A 22,334-nucleotide genomic window follows, 5' to 3' on the forward strand; every position below is an offset into this window, starting at 1 on the left:
GTTGTCAAAAAAATAAGCAAATAAAGGGCACACCACAATTAAAATAGTGAACGACACAAGATTTCACGTCTAGTTTTTCAACTAAGCAAATTGTTACAACCGATTAATACTAATGTTAATATTTTAACATTTTGGCTCCTGCATTATGATTGTAAATCCTCTCCATATTAAGAAATACAGGATGGTCCAAGATAAACCAAAGTGGACATGGGAGATAAGAAATCGAAAAGGGTTAGCGTATTCAATGTATTCGATATAGCAACACGTAATATTTCGTATTTTACGTGACGAGCTGTTAGAGCCTTTCTAGTTCAAGCATGCCCTCGGAAAATAATGTAAAACATGCCTCAGCCCCACCCCTGCTACCCTCGTACGGAGGAAACCTTTTCTTTGTTTTGGTGAAAGAAATTCGACTGTGCTGCCAAACTCTTATTCAGCAGTTTTGTCTTGGCAAGTGAAGATCGTAAGTTACTTAGAATGGCTAACAAGACAGTGCACAGCGAAACCCGTCAATCTGGCAACCCTGTCCGTATCCAACTATTGAAGGATCTCGGTCAAAGCAATTTGTCCCTCCCTTTTCGAGGGAGGTACGGGAAAACATCCATCGACAATAGCGACAGCAGGGGGCACACTTGAAATAAAAAGGCTCTAACAAAACATTGATTTCGAACGAAGAGAAAAGGCAGAGAATGGGGAACGACCTGCAGCTGTGAAGGAAGTTGAGGTAAAGCCTACCATCCTTGTAGACACGAAAATGCCGCTGATGAACGCCAGTAGTTCCGTAAGAAAGGAAATTACTCTCAGGACAGTTCACTGGTAGGATTGCAAAAAAGAAAATATCCATGCAGAGTTCAACAGTGATCCACTCTGTCATCCATACACACTCATAAAATTGGAGCGAACAGGATCCGTGCTTGATAAAGAACATGAATACTCGTATTAGAGAAGGATCTAAACTCAGAAGGAAGATATTCGTCAGCAGATGTTTTCAGACCCCATAAGTCCTAGAGGCTTCTATCGTAGCAGACGGGAGTGTCGCGAACAACATACCGGGACATCCTAAAGGGCCTTAACTTGAAACCATGGCTTTACAGAACTTGAAGGCCACAAACTATATTAGACTTATACAATACTGCACATGGCTACTACAGAAAATCGGAAGTGAATTTATCGATCTTAACCTCTACTTCATGATGGACAGGGTGTTGTTCTGCCTAAGTAGCTACATTAATTCGCGAAATACGCAGTATTGGTCTATTGAAAACTCAGGACAAATATTGTAGCTACCACTGTATGATCTAAATAGGAGTGTGGTGCAGTGTCAGGGACGAGAATAAGTTTCGTTATATCCATTTTCTTCGGAGACTACGAACTCGGCACGTTACATTGCAACTATCTTAGAGCACCGGGTAGATGATATTTCGCGTATTTCTAGCAGGACTGGCAACAGTACACGTCTCCTTGCAAACAGTGAACTCTTTGTTTCATATTTGACAGAACTGTCTTCAAAGATTCGGCAGATTATCTTCGCCTCCAAGGTTCCCTGGTCTATCCAGTTGCGATTTTTATTTGCGGAAAACCTGAAGTAGTAACAATTAACGAACCGTTAACGCACATCATCATATGGAACTCGATTGCTAATATCCAACGGAACGAGAGTTACAAAAAGTCGGACTGAACTATTTATCGGGCCAACCTGTGCCTGGAACATGACAGTCAAAATTTCCAGCAGTATTTGTAGAGATGGAAGAATAAATGCAAGTACGCCTTTTGTCTTTGATCTACTTGTATGGTATTGCCTTGCAGTTTATATGTTCATCACTTGGTTTAAGTTCAGTTTATCTTGGCCCACCCTGTACATTAATAAGTGAAATATTAGAAGTTAATGTTAGGCGTATCTAAAATACAGTTAAATATGCCTTTACATTCTATTGCTGTGTAAGAGAGAGAACATTGAATTCAGAAACATTTCGTATGCTTTGTACTGTTTGGTGTTAATGTAGCAGTTCACTATAAAAATACTTTTCAATTTAATGGAAACGTCTGAGAAAAGTACGACTTATCAGATTAATATAGCGTGGAAGTGATTTGGTGATAATTTGATCTCTCAGTTCCATTTCAATACAATAGGAACATATTGTTTCTAACATAGTGACATCTAATAGACGAAACTGGTATTTAGTTCAGCTTTAATAAAGTTAATGCAGGTTGCGTTAGTAATTAATCAGACAGGTGATAAACCTTGTAATCGTTACTCAATAAAACCCGTTGTTGTTAATTTTACAGGAGAATGAGCTGTTGAAAGCTGGCCAAGAACAGAGCCTTCGACTCACCTTTATCTTGCACCTGACTGAGAATACTGAGGTCGTCTGGGAGACCGTACTCTGGCAGGGGCGTCTTTACATCCAAGTTCCATCTTGCTTACTTCCTGAGGGATCGAAGGAAGGGTGAGTACATTTAAACTCTTGTTCAACAAGATCTGGATCAGTGCATTTAAAACAGTGATTCGAAAAAGTATTCGTACAATTACTGTTTTTTAACGAATGAACGCGTGTTTATGTTCGTTTAACGAGTAAATTGAGATGATATATAGCTCATATCGTCGCATGAGAACCAGAGGAACGTAACTTTAAAAAATGTGGTTTTAATTTTCTTCAAGGTTGGACACAATTTTGAAAGTCCCACTTGGTGTAAACGGAACGTAACACCATCCGTTTTCTTTGTCAATCATCTGTTGTAATGTAGCTCAATTACCATCTTATTAAAAATACATTTTTCTAAGAAAATAATATTTTTGTCTTCTCGCCTGTAAACCTACGAAAATGAAATTACGTTCCTCTGGTTCCCATGCGACGATATATATATGAACCCTATGCATTTACATCCACACTATCTTGCATCATTGTTTCACCAGTTGCAATATATGTTCAGTGTAGTTTACTAATTTCATGTCTTACTACCAAAGAAAACTGTTAGTGTTTACTCTTGCATTGATGCTCGAGAAGGTTGGTGACAGAAGTATCAACCTATTTCTCGGCCTCCGTTCACCACAGATATTTAGAAAAAGGTAAGATGGGACACGAAGAAGAAAAAACAACGGAGGGTAAAAGAAAAAAATATCAGGGGTCGCAATGAAACTAAATCGATGTCTGAAGTAAATCATGGAACGTCTTCCCTCAATGGTGCAATTGATATTAGATAGGTTCAGCGTTACGAAGTCAATGAAAAACGAACGTAGGAGTGGTCGCCCAGAAGAACTGTCAAATAGATACAAGAACATAATAGTGCATACTATCAAAATTAATCCAAAGATAAGTGCCCCTAAGATTGCAAATGAGCTGCAGAGACTACGAGGAAAGGTATCATTGGCTACAGTATGTAATGCGTTGAAAACTGCACGCTATAATTGCCGTATCTCAAGAAACAAAACTTGGAAGATTAACAGTAATCGGAAGGAAGTTCTAGAATTCGCTCTGAAGGGCGTAAATAAACCCTTTGACATTTAAAACAAAGTGGTTTTCATCGACGAGAGCTAAGTATAACTTGTTTGGGTCAAATGGGTGAAAAACTGCCAAGAATGAAGAGAACAGAGATCGATCCCGAAAATCGGACTCACGTAGTGAAACATGCTGGAGGATCTATGCTTGTTTGGCTATAAGGAGTGCTGTTGATGTCGGGAATTTGTGTTTTGTAGAAAGAACGAGAACCAAAGGAATTATATCAATGTTTTAAATAGCAGTCTTCGGCAAAGAACTGCAAAAATGGGGCCCAATAATGACTTCATATTTTTGCATGATAAGGATCCAAAACATACCACTCAATTCTAGGATGTGAGTACTAATAATGTATTCAAACAAGTTCTCACACACACACGTAATGACCGGACACCAATCCCAGAGAGCATTTATGAGAAGTTTTGGCCAAAAAGTAACATAGATGGTTATTTCTAACAAAGCACTTTTCTAAAATGCTTTATTAGAAGAATGTGACAATATTTCACCTAAAAATACAGGGAACTTAGCCGTTCTCATTTACAGAAGACTTCAGACAATTATAACTGCTCGTGGATAAGCTGTTAGCGTACGCGCCCGTGGCGCGGGAGACCCGGATTCGATTCCCGGTGGGAGCTCATGTGGTTCGGATTCCACGTTAATCAGTAGGTCCACGTCTCACATAGCCTCACTGCTGAAAGGGACGCTAAACTAAAAATCAACTCAATTATAGCTGCTAAAAGAAACCCTACAAAGTATTAGTCAACTGAAAAGTTATGTTATTATTACTATTACTTTCTTAAATATTTCAGCTGTACGAATACTTTTTCCATGTACAATTTTAGATTTTTTTTTTTTTGTTGTTGTTGTTTAATAGAGAAAGTAGCTTTTATTTGAAAGTCACTTCACTAATATATTCATAGATGTATACACAAATTCACGTAATTTTATCACCGACTTTACATCCTTGATATGAATAGTACCATTGAAATTATACGAAATTATTATTTGAATACTTTTTCGAGTAACTGTATAAGGGTATTTCTAAACAACACTGACAACGTTTGGGAAGTGATTCCAAGCACCAAGTTACGACATAAAGGGTAGACCCACCTGAATATAGAAATGCTTCCTTTGGGCTCTATAACCAACCGAAACTGTTCGAAAAATGCAAAAACAACGATAACTCGAAAATGAAATGTCGGATCAACGTTTGATAAAAGAGCCATCCTTTATCGTGACGTTTCCACATTTCTACATATTTCAAACATCTAAATCTTTTCTTATACATTGCGAACAAAAGGAAACATGAATAAGAGATTTATTGCAGTCAAAAGTATTTTCTGCATATAAGGTATATATATATAAAATATGGTTCAGAGCCAGAGTGAACTCAATAATTCGTCACGTCTTTTATTTACATGCAGATTAACTTGTCTCACAAGTCAGTATTTCTGATTCAGAGAACTACAGCTACACAGAACAGAACAGCACAAGACCCATTTGAACTATGTTAGATCTTTTGTACCCCGTAGTCCTTGCAATGTGGCCCTTTATTTTAATAATGTGTATAACTCTGTACAGTGATTTCACAGTGTTGTGTATCTTCGTGTCCTTTTTTTAAGTGACTTAAAATATTCACACGTATGCAAGGTTAGTACAATGTATTTTTATCAAGTGTATCCTCCGTGGATGATTCTAGGCTCGTCGTTTTTGTAATCAAAGGTTCTGGGTTCGCGTGTAGGTGGAGGACAATTTCTCTAGGGTGTAAACAGAGTAGTGATTCGAATCCCACTTTAAGCTGTAGATCGCCGTCCTTCATAACCCCGCTGTTTCGTAAGGATGTTAAGTCAAACAATCTTACTCCTATCCATATATAATCTAAATAAGTAATATATTTTTGTTAAAAAAAGAAACACTTTGTCAACCATAATTGCCAGGATATATTTATTCGAATTTTGTTTTTTTGTTATAATTTTAACGTCTTTAAACATATTTGGGAACCTTTTTACTTAGGGAATGTTTTCTGTCTTATCTGTTTAGTAATCATTCAATATAACCAAAAACAGTAGGAAAATGTAATTGTGAAGAATTGTGAACTACAGTATATGTGAACTATTTCCTTTACCTAGAAGTCATTCTGTAAAGTGTATTTTAAATTCGAAAGAAATTTATACAAGAACTCTCTGAAGAATTCATATTATAATACAAAGTATCCCAAACCTATTAGAGCATTATATATATATATATATATATATATATATATATATATATATATATATATATATATATATATATATATATAATATAGTAAATAGGGAACTGCGAAGGAAACACAGTTGTGAATCATAACTTAAGGGAACTTCAGTTGTAAGGGGGGGGAATAAATTCAGAAAGAAATGCAATATAGGAGACAAAATTCTATTAGTCATTAAAAGAAATTATAAGAAGTGGTGGTTTCGTAAAATACAAGACATTCTTAATAATTACACTTACGAAAGCTGCGAAATCCATCCTCATTCCATCACATATTTCAGTATTTTCCGTAAGTCACACTCCAAAGGTATGCTGATGGGAGTGGCAGTTCTTCTTCCGAGAATTTATTCCACACAAAGACAAAGTAGATTAATCCAACATGTGTAACTCTTCTTTCGAATTCTAACAGTGTTCTTATAACGAATAATGTATCATGACTTTTACTCGAAATATTTTGGGGTTTATTTTTCCTCATTCAACTTTGAAATATCTCTAGGAATTTTTCAGTTTATTCCTTCACCGCCCCTATTCCTCATCTAATTGTGCATTAATGGAATCTGAGGCTAAAAGTAACGAATAGTCTCTTTAATCCCAAATTTTGTTTCCGAGTTAAGGCTGTTTATACTCTTTTTACAAATTTTCGGCTGGTCATAGCGTCGAGAGCAAACATTTCTACACCGACGTGAGTCTCCTTTTATCTTACCTTGGTGTCAGAAATCACTTCATAGATGTAGTCTGTGTTGTTTCTAATTCTATGTATATATGTAGTTTTGGTAATTGATATAGTTGATTTTTATCTTGTAAATCCATTTCACTGGCTTGCGTCAAGTTAGGATTGTTGTTGGAACTAGTAGTTTTTAAACTGTAAAATGGATTTGAAATTAAATGTAACATAACTGAACCAGTACCTTAACACTCTCAGCCCCAACCCTGTTTGAGTAAATTTCATCCCGGGACCAGACTACAGTGTGCTATGTACACTGTCAGCCCATGTGTATCTATTTGATACACGTGGTCCATCAGTAAACCCTCACTGTGTATCAAAAAGATACACATGGGGCTGAAAGTGTTAATAAATGTGATCCCCTAAAGCAGCGGTTTCCAACCCTTTTTAACTGGCAGCACACTTCTCTGAACGCAAATCACATCGCGACGCACCTGATTATTATTATTATTATTATTATTATTATTATTATTATTATTATTATTATTATTAATATTGTAAGCCTATAAATACTTTCTATAAAGTAGTGACTCTAGTACTGAGCATTGTTGCTGCCGTTGATAGCGTTGTACAGTCCGTCTCAAAGTTGATTATAACTGCTTTTATATGTTTTAAGATTTTCACGATATACCGGTTGGAAACCACTATCCTAAGGTAAATTCAAAAGTTTGTTTCGAAAGAGTGACTACTTAGTTTCTGAAATTCTTACTCGTCGAAGCATTGGGATAAAAATGAGTCAAATATCGTGTGAATGTATGAGGAAAGGAATATTAAAAAACAAGTAACGAACTTACTAAATATCTATAATTGTGAAGTTCCTTTTCTAAAAATTTGAAGTCTGTAGGTTGAAATTTGTAAGAGAAATCGTGAATTTTCGTGAGATAGAAAATACATAGATACGAAGACTGTAGTGCCATCTATCGGCAAAACTTGTCCCTTTAAACCAACCTTAAAATATACAGAAAGCATGGCATCTAAGCAGATCTTATTTTCTCAAGGAAATAACGAGATAAATTTCGCAAGTTACAGAAGAACCTTTTCTAATCCGTTGGATTCTACCTAAGTTGAAAAGACTACTTGCAGTTGCCAAAAGAACCACACGTGTTATAGTCAGAGAACATGGAGATGAGAAACAATGACCTCTCCCAAGAGTTTCTCCAAATTTCATCTGAATATTTGGGACACAGCTACCCAAACATAATCTTCCAAGGTATTGAAGAAAAATCTTGAACGAAAAGGCAGGTGCTCAAAACTTTTAACAAGTAATGAAGCTAAATTAATATTAAATATCTGGATGAAAACTAAATTTGTTTTTGATGCAGTCAAAAAAAAATTGAGAAATTAAATGAGGAATTAACAATCAGTGAATTAAGATTTTTACAAAAGATTTTGCTCTAGAATGTATTTTGTAAGATTGTACTTATTGATCCCCTTGTACTGCATGAAACCGCTTAAGGTTTGACGCTCTTCTGCTGAAATTCAGTGAACGATAATTTAACAGCTTAATGCTACGTGATCTTCAGAGTTGGATACACTAGGGTATTCATATTGTAAAATAATCTAATATGTTGTTTCATTTACGTTCTGTTGCAGGTTCGTGTCACTCTTGGAATATGCAGAAGAAGTTCTGAAGTGCACTCACATCATTGTTTGTTTCAAAAAAGATCGGAGTGACAGAGGTATGTTTGATTACTTGTATGTTCATACTGAGTTTTACGGTTGGTATTTCATTATAAATAAACTGAAACGAGAAACATGATTTCCATGAAATTATGGGATTGATAAATTCATAATAGTAACTTCATATACAGTATACCAATACACGAGAATTTTTGTAAGTCTGTACAACAATGAAATATAGTAACAATATAGTAAGAGGAAGTAATAGATTAACCATTTAAGGATTTATGGTAACTTTTGTTACCATGGCGTAGTGTTGTCTTTAACCGCTTATTAGGTTCTAGAACAGGTATTTAAGCCTTTTTTTTTTTTTAAATTATTGGTCAAATCAAGCATGGACCAAAGAACATCCCAGATGCATTTTGGAACCGGATGGTCAATTTGGCGTTGCTGAGGTTTTTTCTTAAGGCAAATTAAAAAAAAAAAAAAAATCATGCCCTTAGTTTCCAAGATATCGGATTGACATTTTGCATTCGAATTGTGTGCACTTTTTTGAGATCCCTACGTGAACCCGGGCCCGAGGGGCGCAACTATTCCGAGGGGGTGATTTTTTTTTTTTTTTTAGAAAAAATCAGTTTCTTTTCCGAATTTTCCAGTTCAGATGTATGATACGGACATGTTAGTAGTACCGTTGGAAAGGGCTCACTATAATGAAGAAAATAGTTTGAATCATGACTCTAGGCCAAATAGTAACGACACAATAAATTTTATATACATAAATGGGTCACCTTAATTTTCAAAAAAAAAAATTTCGCCCTTAGTTTTCAAGATACAAGATTGAAATTTTGTACACGCATTGTGTACATAACTACGTATTTTTCAAAAATTTCAGGTCCGTACGTGAATCCAGACCCGGGCCAAGGGAGTGCAAAAAATTTTGATTTTTTTTTTTTTTTTAACTCCCGGTTTTTCCATTTCTGGTGTATGATACGGACAAGCGAGTGGTACCGTCGGAAATGTTCTGTTCTGAAAAAAAAAAAAAAAAAAAAAGCTAGGTATGAACCATGATCCTACGATGAATAGTAAGGAAGCAGTAGCTGTTTGACTGAAAGTTTAAAATATACCCCAAAAAAGTGGAAATCCTAAAAGGGTTAAGGATTATCCTCTATACTTTTTCTATATATATAAAAGAGAACGCACAAATCCTTTGTTCCCTCATCACGCTAATACGGCTGAACCAATTTCTTTCATTTTTGGGGGGTTATTATGATTTGGACCCTAGATGGTTTTTATCATATCACTTTAATTTTCAATTACCAGTGTCTTGAGATAATTGACCATTCAAGTGTCCATAACGTACAAATCCTTTGTTAGTTCATCATAGGTAAAAATAAACGTATTTATATGCAACCCACATGACCGTGTCACTCGGCGGGTTAACATAAATGACAGGCGATATAATGTTAACATTTAGGGCCAGAAGGGCAGTTTCGCGCTCAAGCTTCAAAGCGAAAAAGTAAAAATTATCTAATTAACAAGGTTTATTGCGTTCCGGGGTGACCCCAGCGAAGCGGGGTGAACGCTGCTAGTCTCTCATAATAAGTCACACCATTTTCAGATAGCTTCAATGCCAGTGAGCTTATTTAGCCAATGATAGACAAGACAGATTGGAGTGTACGTTACGCGAAACCAAAAATGTGACACACATTTCTTTTAATCTTTGTGATTTCGGGCAGAGGAGAATGAATGATGCCGTCTTCCAGATGGAGTGATAACTGTTACGAGAGAACGAAGTTAACATACATCGTAGCAGTTCCTCTCCCAGTTGTCTATGACTGGACACACATTCCATCATTTTAGAGTTCGTAGTTCGAAATATTCGGTTATCGTACATAATGTTCAGTTCTCTTCTCAGAACGTAATTATAAGTGTTAATTCTGAAAGGAACAAGAGAATAATAAAAGTAAATACAGTGTGCGTGCATTTATTGGGTGGATCATATCCTTTAGAGATAAAATTTAAATTGTACTAGTTAGAAGAACTACTTTGATAGTTGAGAGTGCTGTTGCATTCGATTTTTTCTTTTTCTTTTCGATTCTCAGTTTCTACTTAACCCCTTGTACTGAAATGACGAGTCTAGCTCGTCGTGGCCTCCCGGTGCCAAATTACACAATGACGAGCTACACTCGTTATAAAATTTAAAACATTGTAGCATCACGTAGTGTTACTATATTGATGTTTTGAAAGTTACACTGTAATACACTTATACTTCAATTATCAGAATTCAGAAAATAAATCGTAGTGGAAGGGGTTAATGGAATTAAGAGTAATTATTTCTTTTCTTTTCAAATCTACAATTTGAAATGAGGTTTTGAAAGTACTTCAGTAACTACGAATTGAATTTGGTAGTGAGTACTGTTACAAGGTACTTGGCTGGCGGGCAGTCGGTGCTTCTTAAAATTAGCCCAACATTATCTATTACTCATTATGTTCACTGCAGTGTAGCTCTTCACTGCACACTTCCTAGGGTAGATTTGATAGGGTAAATTTGAAATAGTTATCTCCGAACTGCAAAACGCTTAACATTCTTAAGAATCGCGCTGTATATTATCAACAGTACCAACACCTTGTAGTAAAATAGAAAAGCCCTACCGAAAGTTATAACCGGAAGTGCAGTTTTCGTTTTTTTAAAAATGTATGAAACAGAAATATTCGATACTGACAATATAGATGTTGAATAATACATGAATCATAACATATCGAATGAAATGAAGATGTCATGTGCGCAAAAGTTGGTTTTCAAAAGAAGAAAGAGAAAAAATGCTGCCTGTTTTCAGAATTCGTTTTAATCGAGAAAGAACAATTCGTAACATTTAAGAAATATATTGTAACATTAGAGAAGTTTGATTACTGCACGCTGAAGAACAAAATATTAATTTTAAGAATAAAAGAGAGAATTATCATCATAGGAAAGCATAAGGACAAGTTGTGAACGCAGTAATATTTCTAACATTTCTAACCAACGGTTTGTAATTTCTTATTTTCTAGAACTGCTGGGGTAATGTTTAACCCCAGAAGATTTGTATTGTCAGTAATAATTGTGCTGAAAATGTAATGGATAGTTTTCTCCACGGAATTCATTTAGAATTTCAATATAAAATGGAATTTTGTTGGTAATTTAAGTACAGAAAGTCATGATGCTGTAAAATTCATCTTATGCAAAAACAATCACAGCAGTTCTGTCTCCATATTTGAGGCGCCTAGTATCAAAATCCACTACATCCATTTATCTTAGTTTCGAGTAATCTCACAAAACGTGCAGTGAAGCACCATATACACGTGTACAAAGTCTCACATTTGAACTAGTTTTTTAGTATGAAATATCAAACTTTTAAACAGAATTCTGTTTCCATGGAATTCCTTTACATCAAACATAACAAGCGATATATAACTCAATTTCGATATTAAAAAAAAAAAAAAAAAAAAAAAAATGGCGGCTTTTGATACTAGGCGTCTCATTTATCCATTTATACGAAGTTCTTCACTGAATTTCAAACCAGTGATTCAAAAAATTGATGGCTTTTGATAATAGATAAGTGGTGTAGTAAATGTTGAATATAATTCAGAGTCAGTGCTTACTTTTCGCTTTTGTTTTCAGCTCTCCTTGTGCGCACCTTCATGTTTCTGGGATTCCAGACTCTGCCACCAGGTCACCAGCTGATACCGGGAAACGTCGACAGCAACCTTTATATGGTGTATTTGATCGATTAAATTTTGTATGAAGTCCTGCCACAATTTGAACACCTAACTTAAATTTTATACTAACCTTTTATTGAAAAAAAAAGTATATAAAGAACTTTTCGGACTAGAAATATAAAACAGTCAAATTATTTTTGAAAATACTGATTTTGAATTTAAGAAGTGGCAGATAAATTGTAAATTGTCTGGTGAAGGCTTCTTGGCGTCTCGTTCTCGTGAGTGTACGTTTTCCCTACATTGATAGTTACTGAAGAGTGACGAGTGGATAGTTTCGTGGCAGTTGAAGAACAGTAGATGCAATTGCCTTTCTAAACTGTGTGCATCTTTTTTTTTCTTTCTTGCTTTGTGCTGGTATTTGCTAATTAAAGAAGTTTTTATTCAACTGTGTGCTCGTCTTTTTATATATATATCTATTTTTTTTTTGTTTGGAAAGCTATTGCTGTACTGATCTTCATCAAAGTATCTCCTCACCACTCATCGGGAACTTCTGCCCTTCGTTTTGAAGGATTTGACACTTATTAATAAAGAAAAAGTATAAAAAAAAAAGAAAAAAAATCTGAAAAAGTACAAAAAAAAAAAGCTTATTACGTTGTAGATTCAATATTAATATCATCCTTATATCCATTCCATATAGGTGGTTACAAACAGGTAAACAAATAAATCAGGGATTGGGGTACTTTTGATGTGGTTAATAACGGATAAGCTTTGTAATCCAAAAGACATTATGGATGGATTAGATCGTGAATATTTTTATTCTCATATTCCAGTTAAGAACGGCTTGGTTTCTAGTAAACACTTGATAGTCTGTGGTGGTTTGAATATATACTGTGTGTTACCTGGATATTTAATTTCAGAAGGAATACGAAAAAGAAATTCATGTGTATGCACGAAATGTAATCTAATTTTAGCTGTAAGGTACATTTTAAAATCGTTACTATTTTTTTCTCTCAATTTGTAATGATTTGAAATTCATAATAAAACATATTTACATAAGATTGTGGTAACTTACTTATTTTTAACTGTCTGAAACCTGGAGCCGTGCATTGAGTATTACAAGTAGTAGTTGCATAAAGAATGTGTGTGTGTATCACCGTTGAGAAACAAACTATCTGCGAGAAGTGTATATTACTACGTATACTGTACGTAAATAATTCCTTCCAGCGAAATAAAAAACTCCAATGAGTGATATAATTTGACCGCCACAAGTTTATTATTTTTTTCTCTAACTGCAAATAAGAATTACTCAACTGTGCTATCTTGTTAATCTGTGATCTATCTACAGATATAAGTCTTATATTTGGATAGTATTTTAGTTCAATACAAAATTTGAGAGTTAATGATGATTTTATGCTACATCTCATTAACCACATGATGTACTGTTATGAGTTAATTATAATGAATAGCTTAATGACGGCATATTTCAATGTTTTGTGTCATGATTCTCATTGACTATCAGTTTTTAGGTGTACAAATTAACTGGTTTTTGCTATTTTCTCGAATTATGAGGTTTTACTCACGCATATCAAATTGTTAAGCTCAATATCGATTACTGTGTGTCTCATCTTTTGACAGTTTTTCGTTAAATTCTAATAATATTGTGGAATTATCTTATTTCATTGTAAGTCATATCTTGTCTCACGGTTATGCCGTGAGAGCTAAAGGAGGCTGATGATAAGAATGAATTAAGTGGAGTGAAGGAAACGGGAGAACCCAAGAAAACCCACGCATACAAGTTGTCCAGTATAAGACACTTGGCGCGAGCTGGGATCCACCCAAAGACCCCACACATTATGGATGATCGCTCTAGCACTGAGTCACCTTGGGCCCCAGATTTGAAAGAAGTATGGAAAATACCATGTACACAGGAAGCTACATTGAGAACTGAGCAATTGAGAATTTCTACCTGCCATTGTGGCTATCGTTCTCTAATAGATTTTATTTATAACTTCCAAGTTGTCACCAAATACCTGTACCAATGTATGGGATTGGTCCTTCTGGGTACACACACACTGCGAAGCACGTTGTCTGATGAGAGTAAGTTGCGCAGTGACTGTAAACGTCCGTAAGAGTTGATTTTGCCACTGGATGAAGCACATACACAAGCTTGATTGGCTTTCAAAGACGTGAAATCAGTAAATATCACTTATCTTGTTTATCAGTACGGGCCATCACAGCCAAATTGGGTCACCCAATCAACGGATGGTAACATAATGAGTGGACACTTTGCAGAAACTGGACTCACGCTTGATAACGTTAATAAGTATGTAGTAAGTTATGAATATTGGATATTTAGTATAGGGTCTCCATTTTAGCAGCTGTTAGGAATTATCCCTTCAAATGCTAAATACGAAACTTTATTTAAAAAATATTCTTTTGCAACAGCAATCTAACTTTTCATAAACCTGTCAAAATTTTAATTCAGCAGATTATTCCATGTTCGTCTTTAAACACTTGAGAACCCTATTGGTATTACAACTGAAAATACGTTGAAGAATTATTATTAAACTGCTATCGCAATGCAAAGAAATTATTAGCTAAATACGGGAATAAAATCGTGTGTTTAAAAGGTTAATATTTGTTTATTCACAGCAAACGTCATTTAAAAGGGAAAGGGGAAAAATCTGTAGTAAACATTTTGTGACAGCCGGTCTGGATTAACAACTTTCTCAATAGTTGTAGCTGTAATCGATTTTCAATAGTTATGTAGTTATAAAATGTAATAAATTTCAGTCTTTCAAGATTGTGCTCCGGTGTTTAGACGAATAGTTTCGGAAATACTAAATCGTTATTTTCTTTACATGCAAAGTCAAAATACATATCAAATCAAATTCTGATAATAGCCTTTCAATTTTAGACACATTAAAACCTAATCACTACGTTAATTGACCCATACAAAAGTAGAAATTACATACTATTTCTATTTTATAATTCACATTTTATTACTTACAAGTAAACACAAATATCTAAACATAATTTAACTTGGGGCACTAGGCATACATCTATATTAGAATCAAAATAGGAAGGTAATGAAGTTGTGGAAATTAATTTTGTAAATACCAGCAAAGAATCATTTTAAATAATCCATTAAGCGACACTCGTTCCATTGATACTGGTTTGCTGTGGTTATATGTGCAATAGTAAGTAACATTTTACGGAACAAAAGTGGTCACTGAATTGGAAAAATAAAATTACATTTTTATTCGGCAAGACTTTTTGTTTCTGCTAAGATATCAACAATTTTAATAGTAGAAATTGGGCAGAGACTGAGACTTGAACCTTAGCTTAACGTGGGATCCGTACCACGTGAGCTTCCAACCAGTAGCGAACTTGTCTCTCCCATGCTAACCGGGATATGACTGTTTCTATGTGGAATGTTTTGGTGATAGGATGGCTCGGTATAAAACCTTCAAGCTTTACACTGTAACGTCTGCTATTCATAATTTAAGTTATTTAACAGTAACTCTTGTAATGCCTTACAGATTGGGAATCCTTGGAAAATAGCCTCAGTAAATATTTACGTAAACTCTTAGGATATAAGATCGGAATGTTTTCGTACATTATGTCGTAGGATATCCACTTTCGATCATTCGTAATCAACCACTCCAGAAATGGCTCGACTTCGTTATGTTTCATTATATATTCATAGATAAATATTAGGCCAAGTAAATGTTTTTGAGTCAGATCATGTGGCACCCAAGCGTCGAGCTCCTTTGAGCTGGCTTTCTCCAAAACAGTTCGTTGATGAATATTTAGGTCATTGGCGATGTCATGATTGCCTATACGTCAGTTTTGTTCGATTTTTACTAGAATATCATCCACTTTTGCTGTAATTGGTCGCCTACTACGAGAAGCATCTTTGATATTAATATTTCCAGAACCAAGGTGATTTAACCACTTTTAGTTGTTGCTTTGATAACATATCTTACTCATAAATAACAGCACAAATTTCTTTATGGGCCTGGGCAGCACTTGCGTCTTTATGGGAATAAAATTTTAAAATGTAGCGCAGTTTTGTGGAAAGTTCATATCGCAATATCCTGCTTCCGATTATACCGATTTCACCACTTTTTGCGCTAGCTTCAACAGTCAGCTAAGGACTAGCTCAGGAGAGTAATGCTCCCGGAAGTAGGAACGAAAAACAGTTCTGATTGGTTGGCGTTATCCATTTCTTGCCACTTTGCATTCAAAGAGCAGAAATCAAACGATTGTTTTTGTCGCTGTTCGTGGCCGAGTGGGCTAGCACTATATGCTAGTACCAAAAATTTCTTTTGGCGTGCCCAAGGAGTTTTTTACATTTTTATAACACTTTTAAATTAAAATAATATGAAAATAACTCAAAAAGTGATTTACTTACTTTTGTGCAAATTAGTAGTAGTAGTAGTAGTAGTAGGAACGGGTTAGAAGCCCCGCAGGGCTCATTTTGTTCCCCTTGTACTCCATGATATAAATTTTGTGACCAACTTAAAACAACTGGCTAGAATAGCGCGTAAAAGAGCAGGCTAGAGTAGCGCGCGAAAAAACGTACTTCAGGGAGCATTACTCTCCCGAGGGGGTCGTGTCAGCTACGATACTGAGAGATGTGGGACATAGCACCATCCCGTGTGCAAAAGGCTCAGTACTTTTTAGACGAGTATTTCTATTTCAACTGTGCCCCTTCTGGCACTGCTGTCGATATGTGCTTTCCCGTACCACCTCCGAAAGAGGAGAGACAAGTTGCTGTGGCCGAGATCTTTTCAATTGTTGGATACAGAAGCGTTGCCACAATTAATTATTTCATGGACTTCGCTGTGCTTTGTCTTGTTAGCCATTCTAAGTAGCCTATGATCTTTACACTTCAAGACCAAACGACTGAATGATGAATTTGCAACACAGCTGAGATCATTCACTTCTTTTCCCTAAGCAAAGGGAGGGTTTCCTCCGTAAAAGGGTTGCGAGGCTGGGGCTGAAGTATAGTTAGCATATTTTCCGAGGGTATAGGTAAAATAGACAGGCTCTACTTGACAATTTGATGTACTGCCACTTCTGTTGGGAACAGTCCCATTCTTTTTATTTGTGAATAGCCTCTATACTAGATATTGTGCTACTGAAGTTTGATTGTTTTTCACGCATTTGAAAAACATATACAGTAGAGTCTTTTATCCAAACGTCGGTCAACCGAACGACCGCTTAACCGAACTGTGTACTCGCTCGCACCTGTTACTCTCCCACCGTACCGTCCATCATCCCCCTCACTCCCAAACCAAGTTTCCCATAGAAGTCGCCGCACTGAGCCACCGCTGGCGGAACATTGCTTCTAATGGGGCCTTCATAAGGCGCTGCTGACCGGCCAAGCCGCCAGTCGCTGTGTTTGAACAATCAGCACACTTCTTTTTATGGAGAAATTTACTGTACAGTACTTCTTTTTGACAAATAAACATGTACAGTTCGATTATCCGAACAAACCAGTTTTCGGAACACCCATGTCCCCCAATTACTTCGGATAATCGACGCTCTACTGTATTTATGTAAAATATAGATGAATTCATGACCTGCAAATTATATAACGGAATAGCGTTGTTGTATAACGTCTAAGACAGCGATTTCCAACAGGCGTGTTGCGAAATTTTAGAATTCAAAAATAAATTTCATGCTCTATAGTTGGCCTATAAATCTAACTGTGTACGACACAGTTTAGTTTTGCCATGAATCCTTTAATAAGTTAAAATCCATTTTGATGTCTTGAGTTCGATATATAAAATCACGACAGTACAATAATTTGGACCAGTCAAAAGAAGTTCGGACTCTCTGGTTCTATGCAGCTACAACTTTGCGACGAGTCACAGCTTCGAGAGGTCTACAGAATACACTTGTTTCAGATTTTCTAAATTGTCTTTCAGTTGGGAATAGGGTGAGCAAATTCGTGAATTGAACATCCGGGACAAATCTGAACAAGCTAAATACACAGAAAATTATAAGAGACATGGTTTTAAAGAGCGATGTATTTTGCGTGTTTACAATTACCAATAAATACTAAACTACGTACAGAATAACAAATCCCGCCAAGACAAGGTTTGTTATTTCAAATAAGGCAATGCTGCCAACAGTGATTTCTGAGAAAAAAAATATTAGAATACTTAACGTTATGAAATATTTTGCAAAAACAAGTGGGTTTAAAAATACTTCATAATGAATTGGTTAAAAAAAATCGGGATAGAAAGCGTCCGGAAAGCTTATTTCCGGAACTCCTGAATATGTAGTAGAAACCTGGACAAGTCCGGATTTCAGGGACATTCGGTCACCCTTGTTGATAAGCGTTCTTAGTAAGTTTGAATATTTAATCTTCCGTAGTGTCTGTTATGGACGATTCCTTCAACTGCTGTTCGTGTTGAGTTCTTTGCAGCATCTGTGCTTTGAAGCGTTGAATTGCCTCTTGTTTTATTTGCTCTGTTTTCATTGTTGCAACGATTTCCCTCCAATTTACTTTCACAACGTACGTCACCTTCTTATCCCACATTTTGTCACTTTTCTTTAAAATTTCGAGAGATTGCTTCGCTTCCATGTAGTCTTTGATGAACGGAACCTGTCAAAGAAAAAGTATTTTTTAAATTAAGTGTATGTTCACGCGGGGCAGATTAAGGTGAAAAGAATTCAGAGTAACTACAGTCACTAAAAATATGCATGCAGGCATGAGTATTATTGAGACTTCAGGTTATATTGATCTCTCTCTTATTTCAGTAGCTTCCATCTTAAATTTTTATTATTCCAATGATAACAGCCATACCAAAATTTAGTGTGTTACGTTTTAAATTTCTTTAAAATGTCAGAACATATTAAATATAAAGATCTAGGCTTTCTATTCGTATGCGCTAGATATAAATTATGATAAGTTTGTTGAAATATTATGGTCGGGGTGGAAGAGGTTCAAATTGTCACTCCTGGATGGCAGTTGGAAGTGGGAGGTTAACCTTTCACAATGTAGTATAGTCAATCTTTCAAGTACAGTAATAGTTAAGACTTCTTCCTAAAGACTATGGGCCATATGTAGAGTTGTTCTGACGCGTGATTAGTGCCATACTAAAGAGTTTGACTAACATGTTTCCTGCAGTAGTCAGGCCTTTAGTATGACGCTAATCATACGTCAAAACGACTCTGCATAAGGACATACGAACTTTACATCTTAATTTATGGCAATTTTGCTGTATTTACGATTTAACCAACTCACTCTAGGCGAAGGTTCAATGCCACATTTACTTCTTCCTCCTTCATGTAAATGACCGTCATCGTCGGGAACGGCGTGGATCTAAGACGGTGCCTCATTTATCGTCTATTAATCACCCTTTTTATCTTCATGTTCTCGCATGCCTTCTTAGCTGCGGATACCACTGCCGGACTCTGGGGTAATTGGTGGGAGTTTTTGGAAGATAATGTAATTGGACATTTTCCTTTGTTTGAGGTGGATATGACTTGTAAGTCGGTCCAGCATTCTGTTTATTATTTCATATAAAAGCTATAAAGATATAAAAATTCGAAAACGTTAAAAAGATTCACATCTTTTTCTTTTTTATGTTTTCGTTCATGAGGGTTGTAGTTTTGTTTATTCTTGTATTTTCTAGTTTTTCATTTCTGTTCTTTATTTTTACTCTGGACTATGTATTTTCCTTGACGAGCATGGTAGTTTGGTGCACCTTTCATTCTCCTGGACAAAGTTGGAACGGTGAGTTCGTGCTTAAGGGATTGCTAGGGAACTAGTATTAATTTTCCTCGTGGCGACCACACGCATTTCTTTTATTAAAAAATGTTAAAAATAAAACAGTTTCTCTCTTAACAATCTCTTATTTTAGGCCCGGTTCATCCTCTAGAAAAAAGCACAAATCTGGTGTGAGCAAGACCGAAGCCCAATCCGACCCACAAAGTGTAAATGGTCCTCCAGAATGGTCCTATAAACCGTGACAGTGACATGATCCTCTAGAACAATCAATGGGCTTAAAGTCTGCCACGATATTGCATCCCGAACCATCATGGATCCGCCTGCATGTTTGATTGTGAGTACCAAGCAGTCTGAGTTGTATGCATCAGCGGAATTTTTACAGACTAACGGTCTCCCTGTTGTTTGGAAAACTGTAGCTGGGCTCATCCGAGAATATGACACGTTTTAGGTCATTCAACGTCCAGGTTTTATGCTTCTGCCACCACTAAACCCGCTCTGCGGCATTTGTGCTACTAATAAAACGCTTCGGTATAACAACCCTGGCATGGATGTTGGCCTTGTGCAGGTATCGACGGACTGTTTTCATACACACAGGTTCTGTAAGGTGAATATTCACTTCTGCAGTGATTGCCGATGCGGTGGTTTTCCGTTTTCGTGCAACAATTCTAGTCATTGTCCTGACGTCCCTTTCAGACAACTTCCGTTTTCCCCTGCAGTTGGTCCTCATGGATATGGTTCGTCCTTTCTGTTCATATGCACGCATCATCAATACTGTAGCTCGTAAGGTGCCACAAAATGCACCTGCTAGACGCATCCCTATGATCTACTCTACTCGGATATGTCCTCCATTATACCGCTCTAGACTCGTGATTCGACGTTCACTGATGAACCTCTTCAACTGGAGCGACTACAAAGGACCCGCAGACGTAACCAAAAGTACCATATAAACTACCAAATAGCTCTCGTGAGCCCCGCGACTATCCTATGCTATTTGCACAGGTGTTTCAGTTGAATATCCACTACCTGTAGATATTTTCTTAAACGTTGTATCAGATTGAATTTCAATAAATTGTTGCTGGTTTAATTTGAGTTTAACGTCCCTTTCAACAGCGGCACTATGTGAGATGTGGATCTAAGCTTAACGTTGGATCCAAACTATATGAGCTATCACCAAGAATCGAACCCGGATCTCTCACAACAAAGGTCCTTACGCTAGCCATATAGCCACGAGGTAGCTCTAGGATTTAATAAATTATTGAAGAATCATGCATATGCCAGTGTCAGCATAAATCCTGGTGAGTGCCATTCAGCTCTAGGACCTGGTAATATCTTTAGTTTTTCTTATCATATTCCAGAATAAAATTCGATAATAATTGCGACAACGCGTCTCCTTGTTTCAGCTCATTCTCGACGTGAAAGCTCGTGGATTGGTATTTTCCTATTCAGATTTCTGGTTTCATAGAAATGTGATACATTTTTATTAATGTAACTAGCTCTTTTTGCGTGGGGGCATGTAGATTTAGAACAATAATATATAGCAGCATCGACTCTTAAGAATGATAAAAGAAAGTCGATTACTAATAAATTCAATACTTTAATTGCTAATATTGTTCGTTTGTGAAGGCAAAACTATTTTCCTAGTTGGTGATTTTTATTTCCTTCCCTACGAAAAAAAAAAAAAAAAAATCCGGTTCGCTCTGATCACTTTCCTTGCTATCTAACTTCTTCAATTCCTTTCAGATCTAATCTGTATTTCTCTAACTCATTTGTTACAAATTTTAAAGCGCTTCTTGTATGAAAACTTGTTACATTCAATATTTCAAATGTCACGCCCATTTTACTTTTTTTGATGTGCCTAGTTATCAGTCTTGTCTGAGGCTTTTGTGAACATTTCCGAACAAGTGTCTTTCTTATTTTTTTATTTTATTATTATTATTATTATTATTGTACAGGATGAGGTTGTTAGCCTCACGTCAACCCTCGACTGTTTATCAATATATTCGCAACTAATCTGCATATCTAAAGATCTTGATCCGCAACCGGAGCACACACCATGCTGTGGTAACAGTGATACACGTTGGTACTTATTGCTTAGATTATTTAGTTGTTGATGATGAAAGAATAGGAAACAAATTTGCCGTATTATAGAGCAATTGAAAACATGACTGAATGATTGCATTGTCTTTGATCACCCTGACCATTTAATGATATTGAAGATCTCTTGCTATCTACATGTCACAAGCTAGAGAGAGCGTATAATCTCTAGAATACGACCACTTTTTTCTCACATTAAATCAAAGAAGTCCCTATGAAAAAAAAAAAAAAAAAACATTTCTGGCCCAGAGCGGTAAATTTTCAGGGGCGACATTTTTTTTTTTTTTTAATATTGAGGTTGCAGTATGGTATGCAGGAAAAAACATGCTGCTCACAGGACGATCGAGTTATCTCGTTACGATGCTACTGAAGTAAAAAGAGCTGAGGCTATTCTTAGGTAACCAGCTTAATCTATTCATTTGGTTCTGCACCCTCTGCCCCGTTGCTGGTACCTCAATGTAACAGTAGAGGCCTATACATAACTAAATACCAACAAAGGGGAAAGCAGCATTTTCTTGGGTCTAGTGGCGTAAAATACCTAAATACAGGACTGTACCTCCATTTACATTTATCCATTCCTGTAAAAGCAATATAAAGTTAATTATGTTTACAGTTTTGAGCAGTGTTCGAAGTGGAATAAAAGCAGAGGCGGTATGTTTTATTAGGATTTTGACTCGACATACCGGAAATGTTGAACTACAGT

The 22,334-nt window shown here is 36.1% G+C and overlaps 2 protein-coding genes across 2 annotated transcripts in view; one reads left to right on the top strand and one right to left on the bottom strand.

The window, feature by feature from the left end:
• Positions 1 to 12,843, top strand: part of Oda (Ornithine decarboxylase antizyme) — a 66,226-nt gene extending 53,383 nt beyond the window's left edge. Inside the window, 3 exon segments of the mRNA XM_081735903.1 lie at positions 2,287 to 2,447; positions 8,065 to 8,150; positions 11,750 to 12,843. Of these exon segments, the coding sequence (XP_081592029.1) occupies positions 2,287 to 2,447; positions 8,065 to 8,150; positions 11,750 to 11,862 (360 nt within the window). The 3' untranslated portion in view covers positions 11,863 to 12,843.
• Positions 12,844 to 15,745: 2,902 nt separating this feature from the next.
• The window catches only part of LOC145668236 (uncharacterized), a 75,651-nt gene continuing 69,062 nt past the window's right edge, over positions 15,746 to 22,334 (bottom strand). The window contains exon 6 of the mRNA XM_081735904.1: positions 15,746 to 18,409. Within this exon, the coding sequence (XP_081592030.1) occupies positions 18,164 to 18,409 (246 nt within the window). The 3' untranslated portion in view covers positions 15,746 to 18,163. The remainder of the gene's footprint in view (positions 18,410 to 22,334) is intronic.

The sequence above is a fragment of the Thermobia domestica genome, chromosome 13, assembly GCF_964235325.1.
Source record: "Thermobia domestica chromosome 13, izTheDome1.hap1.1, whole genome shotgun sequence".
Lineage (NCBI taxonomy): Eukaryota > Metazoa > Arthropoda > Insecta > Zygentoma > Lepismatidae > Thermobia > Thermobia domestica.